At 37.4% G+C, this 13,609-nt stretch overlaps 1 protein-coding gene across 1 annotated transcript in view; it reads right to left on the bottom strand.

Annotated features, from left to right (window-relative positions):
• The window catches only part of sorcs3a (sortilin related VPS10 domain containing receptor 3a), a gene marked incomplete at its 5' end in the record, with an annotated part of 249,011 nt that extends 236,167 nt beyond the window's left edge, over window positions 1-12,844 (bottom strand). Inside the window, one exon of the mRNA XM_084402221.1 lies at window positions 12,155-12,844. Coding sequence (XP_084258347.1) covers window positions 12,155-12,844 — 690 coding nt within the window. The remainder of the gene's footprint in view (window positions 1-12,154) is intronic.
• Window positions 12,845-13,609: the final 765 nt, after the last annotated feature.

Raw genomic sequence — 13,609 nt, 5'->3', positions numbered from 1 at the left:
CCGAAACCATCGTTCCAACGAACGTTCGCAAACAGCATCGCAAACTTGTGTGGTTGGAACGACAGCTCTCGAGCTGTGGTTAGAAGCATAGTTTCTAGTTTACATGAGATGTAGACTGAATAAATCCTTATCTTTAGCAAAATAAGCAAGCTGACATTCAGTACAACCCGTGTTATTTATTTAGAATACATACAAATGTAATTTACATCTTTTAGTTTGTCAAGAGATTTAAAGCACCGTTTTTGAAGACTGCACATGTGCGAACGTGCTCTACTATGTAAGAACGAGCCAAATATTGAGTCTGGAAATAAAGCAAAATAACTGAGAAAAATTTGAAATGGTCTTCAGATGCCATGTCTGTAGCTTATATGGCAAAATCTAGAGTTAATTCGATCTCAAACAGATTCATTAAAATAAGTTATTAGTCCACCACGTGCGAGACGTCATAAACCAACGTGGTTGAACGATACTTTGCGACATACGGTTTCGGGAAACAGTCGTGACTAGCTAGTTGATTTCTCCAACGATGCATCGTACTATGGTAGTTAAGCAGCGAGCTATATAGTTGTACGGGAAACGCACCCCTGGGTTAGGTGCTTCTACATCAGTGTTATTCACCTCTCATTTCCCTCTGATTTTAGAGAGAAGTTATGGGTAGGGTTAGGTTTAGGGGTAGGGATGGGGTTCTTAGACAGAAATGTTTTTCTAGGAGCATGTCTTGGCAAAATCATGGCGACTGAAACAGGATATCAAGGACAGCAAGAAGAAAATGTGAGGTGGCACTTTATCCACTGGGAATTGATTAGATTATGGAAAATTGTCTTGTTGGAGGGAAGGGGTTAAAAAAAATCTCTTCAGAATAAAGTATACCAATCAATTGTTCACAATAAGTCTAGAGATGTAATTTACTGTCAAACAGTGCATCCTTCAAAATGCAGACTTAAATGCATGAAAAATAAATATTTCTCTTCCTGGAAAAGACAAAAATATTGATGGCATAGTTTTTGCAGAATTTTTGCCCAATTGAATGCTTTCTAGAATGAGAATGTACTCTCCAGCTTAATTATAAAGCTCACCTGCCACTTATCTAATGCTAATCAGATCAACGACCTCAGATTTATGATTGTTTACATTGTCACCAAGCTCTAAACTACAAAATGTGGACAATTAGGCATTAAAGTCACCATGAAATCAAAAAAGACAATTCGTTATGGAATTGGAGTTTTTTATGGAATTTTGCAGTATTTATCTGTGCACATCATTGTTTTTTTTAATCAAATGCCCTTTCTATATTTATTTAAAATAACGTTCCCTCCCTCTTGTAGAGACATCTCTTCTCTGATGACATGTTAACTGGCGCAAGGGTGGGGCAACCTGTCACTCACATGACCAACCAAACCAACACCATCCAATCAATTCCCCATAAACAAAACCAAGTCTTGTTCAGACTTTTTCATGTTCAAGAAGCCATTTCACTCAGATATATGTCACAATAGGGAAGAAAAGACTCACAACTTCCGTTTCATGTCGACTTAAAGTTATTACATACCTTAACTTCAAAGGTTTCTGTAAAGCTTTAAAACAATGTATATTGTGAAAAGAGCCTTGGCTGTACAAAAAAAAACAAAAAAACACTGCAATGTTTCAAGGCTGTGATGTAAACTAAAGGCTGCTAAAAGCCCAAACTTAATATTTCAAAAGGAAATACATCAATACAGGAGAGACAGTTTATTTGGCATATTAATTTCAGTGTCACTGCTACAGTAAACGTCTATCATGAGGGTTTATTGTTGCACAGCAATGACCTAGAGCTGTTTTAGACTGGGAATTCTTCATAAAAGTGTTAGATAAAGTTGTGCGAGTACTGTAAGACCTACTAGTCTTATTATTTAGTAAGGCTAAACCAGAGACCTAAGCCAGAGTGGGCTGCACCATAAACACAAGCATATAGACAAGTTAATTGGGTGTACATTATAGGTCAAAGACAGAATAAAATTAATTAAGTGAAATCGATTCTTGGTTGCAAAATCTACAAGAGGCCAGTGTTGCCATAGTGATACCAGCACTCAGCAATCTTTTGACACAGTTCTAGAATTTTTTACCAAATGCATTTTACAAACTACAGAAAGACCACACTACAGTTCTTCTTTTAGACCCTGACACGACTCAAAACACATATAAGTGCCTGAACCGCACAAGATTCTGCTCTGCTGAACTCTTAAAATCCAGCCTGTTCTCTCTGGCATCTGCAGACACCTAAGCCCACATCTACAGAGACTTTTAAAGAACAAGAGCCTTTTAAAAATGCATCTGCATTTTCTAGTCGGCTCGTCTTGAGTTTCCATTAGGCCTTCCAAATAGGTTACAAAGGCATTAAATGTTAAAAAGCAGTTCAACACCAAGGAATATTGACAGATAAACACTTTCAATGCTTCACACTTTATCTCAAAGTGTTGTTTTAGCAAGAACAAATGGGACAATATATGAAATGAGTGGCTTTTACACTTTGATAAACTTTTCTTTAAACTTAAGCTAAATATACAGTATGTGAGGACAAAATTAGATATAGGAAATAGCTCAATAGGGAAAATATGATGGTCACAAGGTTGAAACATATTCTTGTTTGTTAACAACTTATTATTCTAATTTAAGTAATACATACTTTTACATTTTTGTTTTAAATTACAATAATATTTCACAATATTACAAATTTTAATTGAACTGTAATTTTGATTAAATAAATATTGGCTTAATAAGCATTAATAAGCATACATCTTTGACTGCAACGCACTGTAAAAGTTGGCACTGGCTATGCATGTGGGCGGCAAAAATGGCACTTGTTTGTAGAATGACCCAATTGTTGCACTATAAAGTACCTTAGTTTGAGTATAATTTATTTAAAGGCAGAATTCGATATTCCCTGACCAAGCATCTCCTTTTTTCTCAGTCTATGTAAACAAAGAAAACATAGGCCAGGCCAAGCAAACTATCACATCAGCAAATGATACACATTATCCTTCTGAATAAGGAAAACTGTACACTGTACAACTTGTTTTGAGTGCAGCGTTTTGGGCCAGAAAAGCATAAGAATTGCCAGAAAGCAAACAGTGAAGATGTCAGAAAGAGTAATAATGTTAATGCAGCATATTTTGATTTTAGCCAGCAGTGATGATAAGCTAGGAGATTAGTTTTAATTAGACAGTGTGTGGATAGACTGCTGGTTCTAGGGAGGAATCTGTCAGCATTAGTCTGCATCACAAGCTGCTGCAAATGAAAATGAAACACACTCATAAGGACTCTCTCTACCAAACACACACGAGTGTACAGAGTTTCTCGAGCTGACCATGAGTTCACAGGACTACAGTCATGTCTTATTCATCCATCTTTTCCCCTGATTAAAGTGTGAGGGAGAGACACTTTCAGGGCACATGTTTACTCTCCCCGAGAGAGGACACAACCACGGTCCAGATGAACTCTCTGGATGCAAACACGGTGTGATGGATTTTTAATAGATAAGATAGTAAACTATCTTTTAAACTAACCATGATTCTAACAATTCTAACATATAAACCTTACTTCCCCTTTTAGGTCTAACATTCTAACACAATGTACTTAGACATTTTGTTCTTTGGCTAAATGTATGTTTCCCCTCTGGCGAAAACTCGTGACTTTGGTTGTGTGAGTATAAAAATAACAAATATGGAAAATGAAACTATACAGATGTCTAGTTTTCAAACCTTGTGATTATGAAGTAATCATTAGAACAGAGTTTGGTTCTACCTAGTAACAGAAGGGTTTGTCTATGAAGAACCAATCAAATTGTAGGGAAATTATGTAATGTATCATGTCATTTTCGCCATGCCCCTATTCTATAAAAACTGTTGTATTCCTGCTTTCTGGTGGGATTCTCTCTGAAATTTGTCTGAGATGCTCCGGCCGTGATTAATTCTTCTTCTTGGGAGAGATTCTCTGAGAACTCTCCTGGCCTACATTTTCCTCTCCTCCTTCATTTGTTAAAGTCTGTCTGTTTATTATTGGTGTGCAGCAAGTTAGTTAGGGAAGCAAGTAGGGGAACAAGTTAGAGTATAGAATTAGACCACTCAGCCAACGTCGATGTGTAGACGCACTTGAGTATGAATATTACAGGAAACTAACGTCGACTGTAGACGTTCGGGGACGTCGATTGTAGACGAGACCCAGGTACGTAGTTAGGTTTAGGGAAAAATCTACCACAACGGTCAACAAATTATGAATTCACAGTCATCTGTAGCTGATCACTTCTTATTGTAATCCCGTTTACTAGAATACATTTAGGCCACTTTCATATGGTTCTAAATGGGATATGTTTCTGAGCTACATCTTTACACTTTATCCAAATCTGATCTTGATCTGGGATTTTTTCATCTTTGTTACAGGCTAAAACTAACAGATCTAGGCAGGTGGAACTGGGGGAGGTGGAGGGGTTCAGAGGAGCTCTGATAGAGCACTGCAGGAATAGCTTACAGCAAAAATAAAAATAAATAAACTAGGGGTGACCCCGAATAGTCGAAGATTCGATGCTTCGATAGGAGGAGCCTGATTCGACTACCGATCTCATGGTCGAATCTTCGCAGAGGTGTTATGAAAGGAGGATCATGCCCCTTTGGCTATATGAGGGCGCTCAATTTCACATAGAACTAGCTTTTATGTCAATACGTTAATATTCAGCCTATTATGATAATGCTGTATATAAAAATGTGCAAAGAAAGAAGCTTTTAATAAATATTTTTTAACGTGCGTGAATAAATCCAAACACCCCGTGACAGATTTAAGTTTCACTTTCGATCCGTGACCGACAGAGGAGCGTCTTCGCGGCAAGGATTTAAATCTTTAAAATCTAAAGTGTGAATGTACACCATCGGAAAGGATATTCTCCAAGGCTGGATTTAGCATCAGGAAAACCATGATCGCATTTCTGCCGGCCAACGTTAACACGTTTCACGCATAGACTGGGTTTCACGTTAGAATGTATTTTATCCGCGCGCACAATTTGAAAAGACTCCAACGGACACAGACAGAGTGAAATACTGGATTTGTTCTCTCGATCAGGTAGGGTACAAGTGATTTCAAAACTTTTCAGCCGGTTCTAATTAGATTTTTGGATGCTGTGAACATTTTTAGCTAAAAAGACTACCTCCAGTTTAGCATTTATTGTTGTTTCTGCAGTTAAAAAGACAAAGTTGAAAATTCTGGCTACTATCGTTATTTTAATAATTATTTTATTTTATTTATTAATCTGTCAGGGTTATCTAATCTAACTATTTGTGGCTTGTGTTTTGAATATATGTTCCCCTGCACTTTAGGCATTTTGCACACATTTGCTCCTCATCTTGTGACTTGATTCTAATTTATTTCGTTTTGTATTTTTTTATTTATTAGAAAGGTATAGGCCTATTCTGTTCTAATTTAATTTGAGTAAATTAATTGTTTATTTTTTCGGTGCATCGATGTTGTGCTGTTGGCTGGCCTGCTCGCACAGGTAATTTAGCCGATTTAATTTGATTTGCATGTGAAATGCAAATCCTGTCTGCAGTGTGGCTTTTCTGGAGTTATGTTATTTCTTAGTTTTATTGATCCAAAATGTTTTTATACATTTTCTTCTATATCTTTGTGTGATTTTCTGTACATCGCGGCTTTGAAACGTTAAAGCCCCGCCCCCATACACATGATTCGACTATTAGTCGACTATAGGCAAGACATGACGATTCTGATTCGACTATGAAAATCCATAGTCGGGGACAGCCCTAAAATAAACCAGACTAATTAAATGTTGAGCAAGCAATCGCATTGGCCAGTCAGCTTGTGCCTGATGTGGTAATGATGTGATTGCTTGCAAAATGCATAAATATCAGCCTGCGCACTCTAGATTTTCCTGACTGGACTAGATATAATATAATATTATCTAATACTTTACAATTATTTATAATTATTTGACATTAATTTGTAATAATCTATGCATATTTTTTACAAATTTATTTACATAATTCTTCATGTGACCCTGGACCACAAAACCTGTCACATGGGTCACTTTTTTGAAATTGAGATTCATACATCAACTGATAATTGAATAAATAAGCTTTCCATTGATGTACGGTTTGTTAGGATAGGACAATATTTGGCCGAGATACAATTATTTGAACATCTGGAATCTGAGGGTGCAAACAAATCTAAATATTGAGAAAATCGCCATTAAAGTTGTCCAATTACTTTCGCGACTGTGCTGCATTCACTCACAAAAATTAATGTTTTAAATATTTACGGTATACTAAATATCTTCAAGGAACATGATCTTTACTTAATATTCTAATGATTTTTGGCATAAAAGAAAAATCGATAATTTTGACCCATACAATGTATTGTTGGCTATTGCCACAAATATACCCTTGCGACTTATGACTGGTTTTGTGATCCAGGGTCACATATATATCTTTTTTTTTTTCCTGGAAGTTCAGAACACCATTGTGGATCATTCCAGCCTAATCTAATCCCTTATGGTTAGATCAAAATGTACTTGAGCTCCCTGAATCCTAACACATCTTCCAGAGCACTATTTCCTTCAACATGTATCTGACAGCACCACATTTTAAAGTGATTTCAGCAAGATATGCATTTGATATCATAGCAGAGTTTTTTAATCTACCTCGGAACATAGAATTGTCGCACAGCCAGTCTGTGAAAGAGAGAGAGAGAGAGAGAGAGAGACTGTTGAGCAGCCCGGTGGGGAAAAAAGCGTTTAACGCAACAGAGATGAAACCAAATCACATCTGACACTCTGTTATATCAGTGTAATTAACATAGGGGGACAGATAGATGCAGAGACACCCTTGTTGCTTGCTCTGGTTCAGCGGCCAAGCGTGTGATTATGCCGGAGTGTTCTCGTCTCTAGTGGTTTCAAGCCCTACTACTATGTCTCCCCAACAATGGAGATAATGGCTACATTTAGGCAGCTTGCGATTGTCACCCTGTAGATGATGCTTTTTGTAATGAATGAGGATTTGTCGGATGTGTTGATGTTGCATGCTCTCTGCACACAAAGCTTGGAGTGCTGAATATTAGGGAGATAAATGGCATATAAATGGAGAGGTTGAATAAAAGGAAATGAAAGATTTTTTTGCAGTTCTGAATACAAAAGACAGTGACACTGGGTGTTTTGACGTATAATAATTGTTGATTTCTCCAAAAATTAACAGCTTTTACAATTTTTAAAGGTGAACTGTAGCATTTCTGTGCCACTTGCATCAGCTAATTGAATTTGATCAAATATAAAAAAATATAAATAAATATATATATATATATATATATATATAAATACATACATTTGAGAGATTGGGAAATCAATGCACAAATGGTTTAATTATATTGGTCTCTTCAAACACATCAGCAAAAAAAAAAAAAAAAAAAACACTCCACTTTTACATTTTCCCACTTTTTTTTATTGTATATCCTAAAACAAATGAGTCTACTTTTACTTGGGGGTAGCTAAGCGTGATTTTGTTCACGAATCATGGAAAGTCTAGCCAAAACCTAGTCTCCAAAGACAATCCTGAAGATAAATCCCCTGACTGTACCACCGGCTCTCACCAGGAGGACCTCAGCTTCAGAACAAAAGAGCCGGGAAACTAATGTGTTGTCACGGTTTTGTTTTTGGGTTTGTTCTGTCATGTTTCCTTGTCTGTCATGTGATCCCTTGTAAGTCATGTGATCCTGCCATGTGTTCCCTTGTCTGTGTCATGTTGTCATTGGTTTATTGTTTCATTGTTCACAGGTGTCCCTTGCCTAGTCATTAGTCTTGTGTGTGGGGGGCATATACTACTTTAGAATAGCTAAATTATTTATGACATTCCATAGCCTTGAATGTTGAGCTAGTAATACCAGTAATTAGCATCCAGACTAAACAAACTAACCTCTCTACAATGCTTTAGTGGCACTAAATCATGTTCAGGAGTGCACAAGGTTGTTGAAGATCAACCATTTATGAGTTATTGGTGACTAAATAAGTTTGGCTGGCTAAGAGGGCTTAAAATATTAAAACCATTTTGAAAAAAGTAAGGGCCTGTATCTAAAATATTATAATTATTAATAATATATTATTCAATTGAATATACACTACTGTTCAAAGGTTGGGGTTGGAAAGATTTTATGATTTTGAAAGAAGTCACTTATGCTCACCTAGGCTGCATAATTTTTTTTTAAATATTATTACAGTTAAAAATAACTGTTTTCTGTTTTAATATAATTTAAAATGTAATTTGTTCTTGTGAGAGCAAAACTGAGTTGAATCCAGTCTTCAATGTCACATGATGCTTCAATCTAATATGCTTGATTTGATACTCAAGTTATTATCAATGTTGAAAACAGATAATATGCTTATATTTTTGTGGAAACCGTGAAACTTTTTCAGGGTTTTTGATGAATAGAAAGTTCAAAAGAACAGCGTTTCTTTGAAATGGAAATATGTTGTAACATTATGTCTTTACTGTCACTTTTTATCCATTTAATGTATTATACATTTGAAGCCAAATGAACAACAATTGAATACTATATTCATCCTGTCAAAAACAATTCAAGCAATATTAACTTTAACTTAAAAACAGCAAAACGCAAGCCATTAGTTGAGCAAATGGCAGGCCTTGCTCAAAGAGACAGCACTTCTGTCATTTCAACTTTAAAGAAGGTGGCGTTTTTGATATCAAAGTTGATAAAGAGCAAGTTTACAAAGAGCATTGGATACACCAACTGGCACTGAAACAACTGAAAGAGCCATCAAAGTCAAGCAGCGTGTACAATATCCTCATTCAAGCCCAACAAGTGTCTTCAACAAACGCCACCCTGCTTTCCAACAAACTAAGACAGAAACCTGACAGATGTGTGAATGTAAATATCCCATTTATGAGCCAGCATCATTCAACACAAAAGGGCAAATACCTCCAGGCAGGACTTCTGGAGTACATGTTGAGTTATATAAAGAGTGTATACTAGGAGAACAGATGGTTTGACAGAGGAGTGAAGGAGGTCTTAGATGTGAAACGCTGCAATGCTGTTTTCCCAATTCACAAAGAAATCGAGATTCACACCGTGAGAGAAGCAATTCCCTAAGGTAACATATCAGAGAACCCCCACTGTCCTTCAAACCAATGAAGCCATTCGTATGTAAAAACACAACCAGGTGGTCCTAAATAAATTATAACTAGATATAGTGATAAACGCAAAACATAGCTCAGCACTATAATTGGGGGATTGTTGTTGGGAACGTCCATAACAAACCAATGCCAAGTTCTTGCCGTTGACGTCCATGCTTAGTGAATCGCATGACGGCGTAAATATAACAGTAGGGAAGCAGTATTTGACAAAGCTCATTTACCACCTATATTTTATACTTAGGCTTTCAGTGAGGTGTTTCAAAGAAATCCTTGGTGCATATGACAACAGGGTCTATAAGAATGACCCAATCTCAGTAAAGCAGGACTATATCAGAATCCATTCGTGCGTGCCAGGCTTACAAGTTGGATCTTATGCAAATCAGATGCTTTATTTTCCTTTTGAATGCATGACATCAAAAGCATGATGGGAAACGTGAATCATAAAATAAATAAATTACATTTAGCCTAAGAAACAAAACACCAGTGATAAGCTCCAGTGGAGTGGATCCATCTAGTCAGTACTTCTTCTGAAGGTGAAATATCTCTTAAAACGGTTGTTTTCAAAAATTAGCTTCTGAATTCTCTCAGCCGACTTCATCTTGGGATGCTTTTTAAACAGTGTTAAGAAATTCACATGTATACTGGGGACTTGTTAGCTGTGAAAATGGTCAATTTCATCCATTTATAAAAAAAAATTATAATAATAATAAAATTAAAATGAAATTAAGTCAAACAAAATAAAAATATTACATAATAGATACGGAATGATCATAATAACATTTCTGATTTGTAAAGAAATGTAAATGTAGGCCCTATAGGGACATTTATTTTTTGTCTACAAAAGTAATTTTAAGTATTTATTTAGGCGTACACCATATAGATCAAAAGGTTATGGTAATAAGAAGCAAATTCAGTCATGTGCATCCAAATTTTTGACTGTAAGTGCCTCCTGAAGAACATATTACGGGATATCTTACATAAGAGCAGTGACTGGGACCAGAAACTTGCAAATATTGCACAAAAGCTTTTGAATAAACAACATTATGCAAACGAGATTTGCTTAACATGGGGAAATCAAATCACACATTCTGCCCTTGCACACTTCATTCATCTCTCATAAAACCTCCAGCCAATGAAGACAAAGCTCTCCAGCAGGCATGCAAGCAGGGAAAACACGCTTGAGTAGGCAGTCCCTGAACAGGACAAAATCTTTCAAAATGGCTGCTTCAGTCCTGAAGATAATTATAGGAGATTTACAGCTGCGGGGATGAGGGACGGGACCTGGCGGGCGGTAACCTCTGCTTAAAATCGCTGTAAATGTTTCACTGACAACTACTAACGAGTTAATACAGCTGGATGTAATGTGCCTAGACAAGGCCTGAATACGCTGGACTATCTGTTTTCATTTATTGTACTTTTTTTTGTGCAGACGGACACAAAGAAAGACAATAATGGATGAGGCGGTTCATTTGATAAGGGTGAGCATTTTATTGTTTAACTGAGTCTGATTCATATAACAGCTGGAGAAATTATTTTACAAATATGGCCGGGCTTAAACGAGAAAGCATAGAGAACCTGTGGTAGAGCGATTCTCTCAATCCACTGCCTGTTGCTTCAAATGACAAAATCACAAAATCACAGGTCTTGGATTAGTTTCCTAAAGCCAAATACAAACCTTAACTATATGAGCTAAAGGCCAAAGCTGATTCTTGATCAGTGACTTCAGACTTCATTTAGATCTTGTACCGAAAACCCATATTCTACATTTAAAATAAAAGTTTATGATAAGAAGTTCCAATAATGCTTCTTATTTAATTTAAGAAAACCTTCCCCTTCTCTATAAAATTCCCTTTGCTGTATGTCTAACACCTTGACATAATTGACGTTAATTGCAACCTTCAACCCAAAATTACTGTCATGAAATAAAAAATCAACCTGATATGTACAATGCTTATGTCTTGCATTTTAACTACTAGAGTGAGAGACTTGAGACACATAGATTAATATAATATAAAAGTACAGACATGCACAGCCATACATATTAAGATTTGTATCCACTTTCATGGCTTAAACATAAAAATCTGCTCGCTCTCTCTCTCTCTCACATCTCTTCGTTTCAATATCATCAAACACCACCTGTCTGTTTCAAAATCCAAACAACCAGGCAATACTCTGCAGACATGCTTAAGCACAAGTCCCCAGTTCTGTTTAACTTTAAGCATTTGAAGCATTTATTGTGCCTGTGCCTGTGCCCATGTGCCTTAGTCTACAAAATCGACTAGATGGATCTCTGAATTATTGATATGTGAAGTATTATAAAGTCCCCTATTTTGCCAATCCAAAAACACAGACAGTGCTGCAGGAGGCTCTAGCCAACAACCTGCTCTCCAAGCAAATCGTTTCATCAGAAAAATATACAGACAGTAAAAGATCTTGCATTTGCAGACTTTACCCCAGCAGATTTAACTGAATGCCATTTAGAAATACGTACATTTACAAACATAAATGATCATTGCCAGTGAATATCAATTTAGTAACACAATGAAATGCATTCCAGCTCATCGCGAGAGGTCCTTTTGTGCTTGATCTCTCTCATGCTTCACAAACAGGTGGTTAACACTCCGAACAGGTGTTTTCTGTAAACATTTAGATCATCTCTGCTGAAAAGACTAAGCTGGTTTGCTGGCCAAAATCCCTGTAATAACAGCCTAATAAGCTAGTTTAGATTAGATGAATATGTTCTTTTCACAAGGAATGTTTGAGGGGTGAGCGTTTCAGGAAAGGTTGGGGAAATGCTCATTATAAATGATATAAATCATATGGCAGAACTGAATGGCCCTATGGAGTCAAAACAACATGCGCATGTTTTCCCAGCGAAGTTGTCAAGAACTCTTGGCAGCAGATCAAGACAGCATGGACCAGATAAGTGAATAGCATATAGTATTGCACAGAAGTGCTGGATGTTGCGGACTTACACTGCTGTTTTTTCCAGACCAGTACACGACTGCGTGGTTGTGCGCGGAGTCTCCAGCCAGAGCAAAAGTGCTGCTGGTCAGTTTGGGTTCGTCTGGTCTGGAATCCGATCCTCGGGGATCATGCTCATCATCCCTGTTCCAGCGAACTTCGGCGCGTTTACTCTGTCCGTCCACCCGCACACCGGAGGTTTTTCTCTGCTCCTCCGAGCGGGTATCAACGCTCCGCGCGCTCTCCAGAAACTCAGGCACGCTTCTTTTGACTCTCTCTGATGCGTCCTCGGATTCCAATTCGGATACACTTTCCACATATTCATCCGAAAACAATTCTTCATCTAAAGCGGACTCGGTGAAGTTCCTCAAAGGCGCACGGGAGTTTATCACCTCAGCGTTTCTTTCCAGTTTCGGCGCAATCCCTGGAAAACCATCCGCCTCTCGTCCAGTGGGTACTCCAATATTCGGGTAAAGAACTGTGATCAGCTTGGGTTTCTTTTGATCCTGTCTCGGATATTTCCCAGAATCGGGCGGGTCACGCAGATGCTCATCCCCTGCGTAATTCACTTGCATTGGCGACATACATGGCGCGCAACTTATATCTGCCTTTACGTTTGGAAAAACATACACTGAGGAAAGAATAAGCCAGGTAGAAAGAGTAAAGTGAGCGCCAGGGAATACACCCAGACCGGCCTCCATCGTTAAAAGAGATTTTGGGGAAAGCTTCTCCCCTCCCTCCGACTCTCAGACGCGCAGGGAAGCAACTCCAACGAAGTGTCGGGCTTTAAAGAAGTGCTCCTCAGCTACACTGCTCACGTTCAGGGATGTGATGATGGAGTAAGGCTGCACATAGGGGAGGTACTGAATCCAATCCAAGCCGCTGCTGCGTCTAGGGAGAGAAAGAGAGAGAGAGAGAGAGAGAGAGAGAGAGAGAGAGAGAGAGAGAGAGAGAGAGAGAGAGAGAGAGAGAGAGAGAGAGAGAGAGAGAGAGAGGAGTGGAGAGGGGGGGTATTACGTGCGTATTACGGTTGAAAGTCTTTTATTTTTATAAAGCAAATCACATTAAAATTAATACTCAAGCATTTTACTGCTTATGCACAAATAATTAGCCTATGCTTGGGCTGGATTAGTTACTGGTTTACTATAACTACTTCAGCATTTCTAAATAGCCTATATGCAAACGGTATAACTTATCTGTTTTATATAAACCATACAATACAACAATAATAATAATAATTATTATTATTATTTATTAGGCCTATTATAATTATAGCCTATGGAAATTGTTACAAATAAATAAATAAACATTTTTCTTGCATTGACATTTGACGGTGATTTATTATGTCACGCGAAAAAAAAAAAAAAAAAATGCATATAATAAAATCAGCCCAAACGACTCGTGCGAGTCTTATGAAGTCAGCAATTGTGTCATCGTGTAAATTGTAAATTGCACGAAGTAGGCCT

This window comes from Rutilus rutilus (assembly GCF_951802725.1).
Source record: "Rutilus rutilus genome assembly, chromosome: 2".
Lineage (NCBI taxonomy): Eukaryota > Metazoa > Chordata > Actinopteri > Cypriniformes > Leuciscidae > Rutilus > Rutilus rutilus.
Note: the sequence above shows the minus strand (reverse complement) of the source record. Positions and strands in the feature narration are given on the sequence as shown.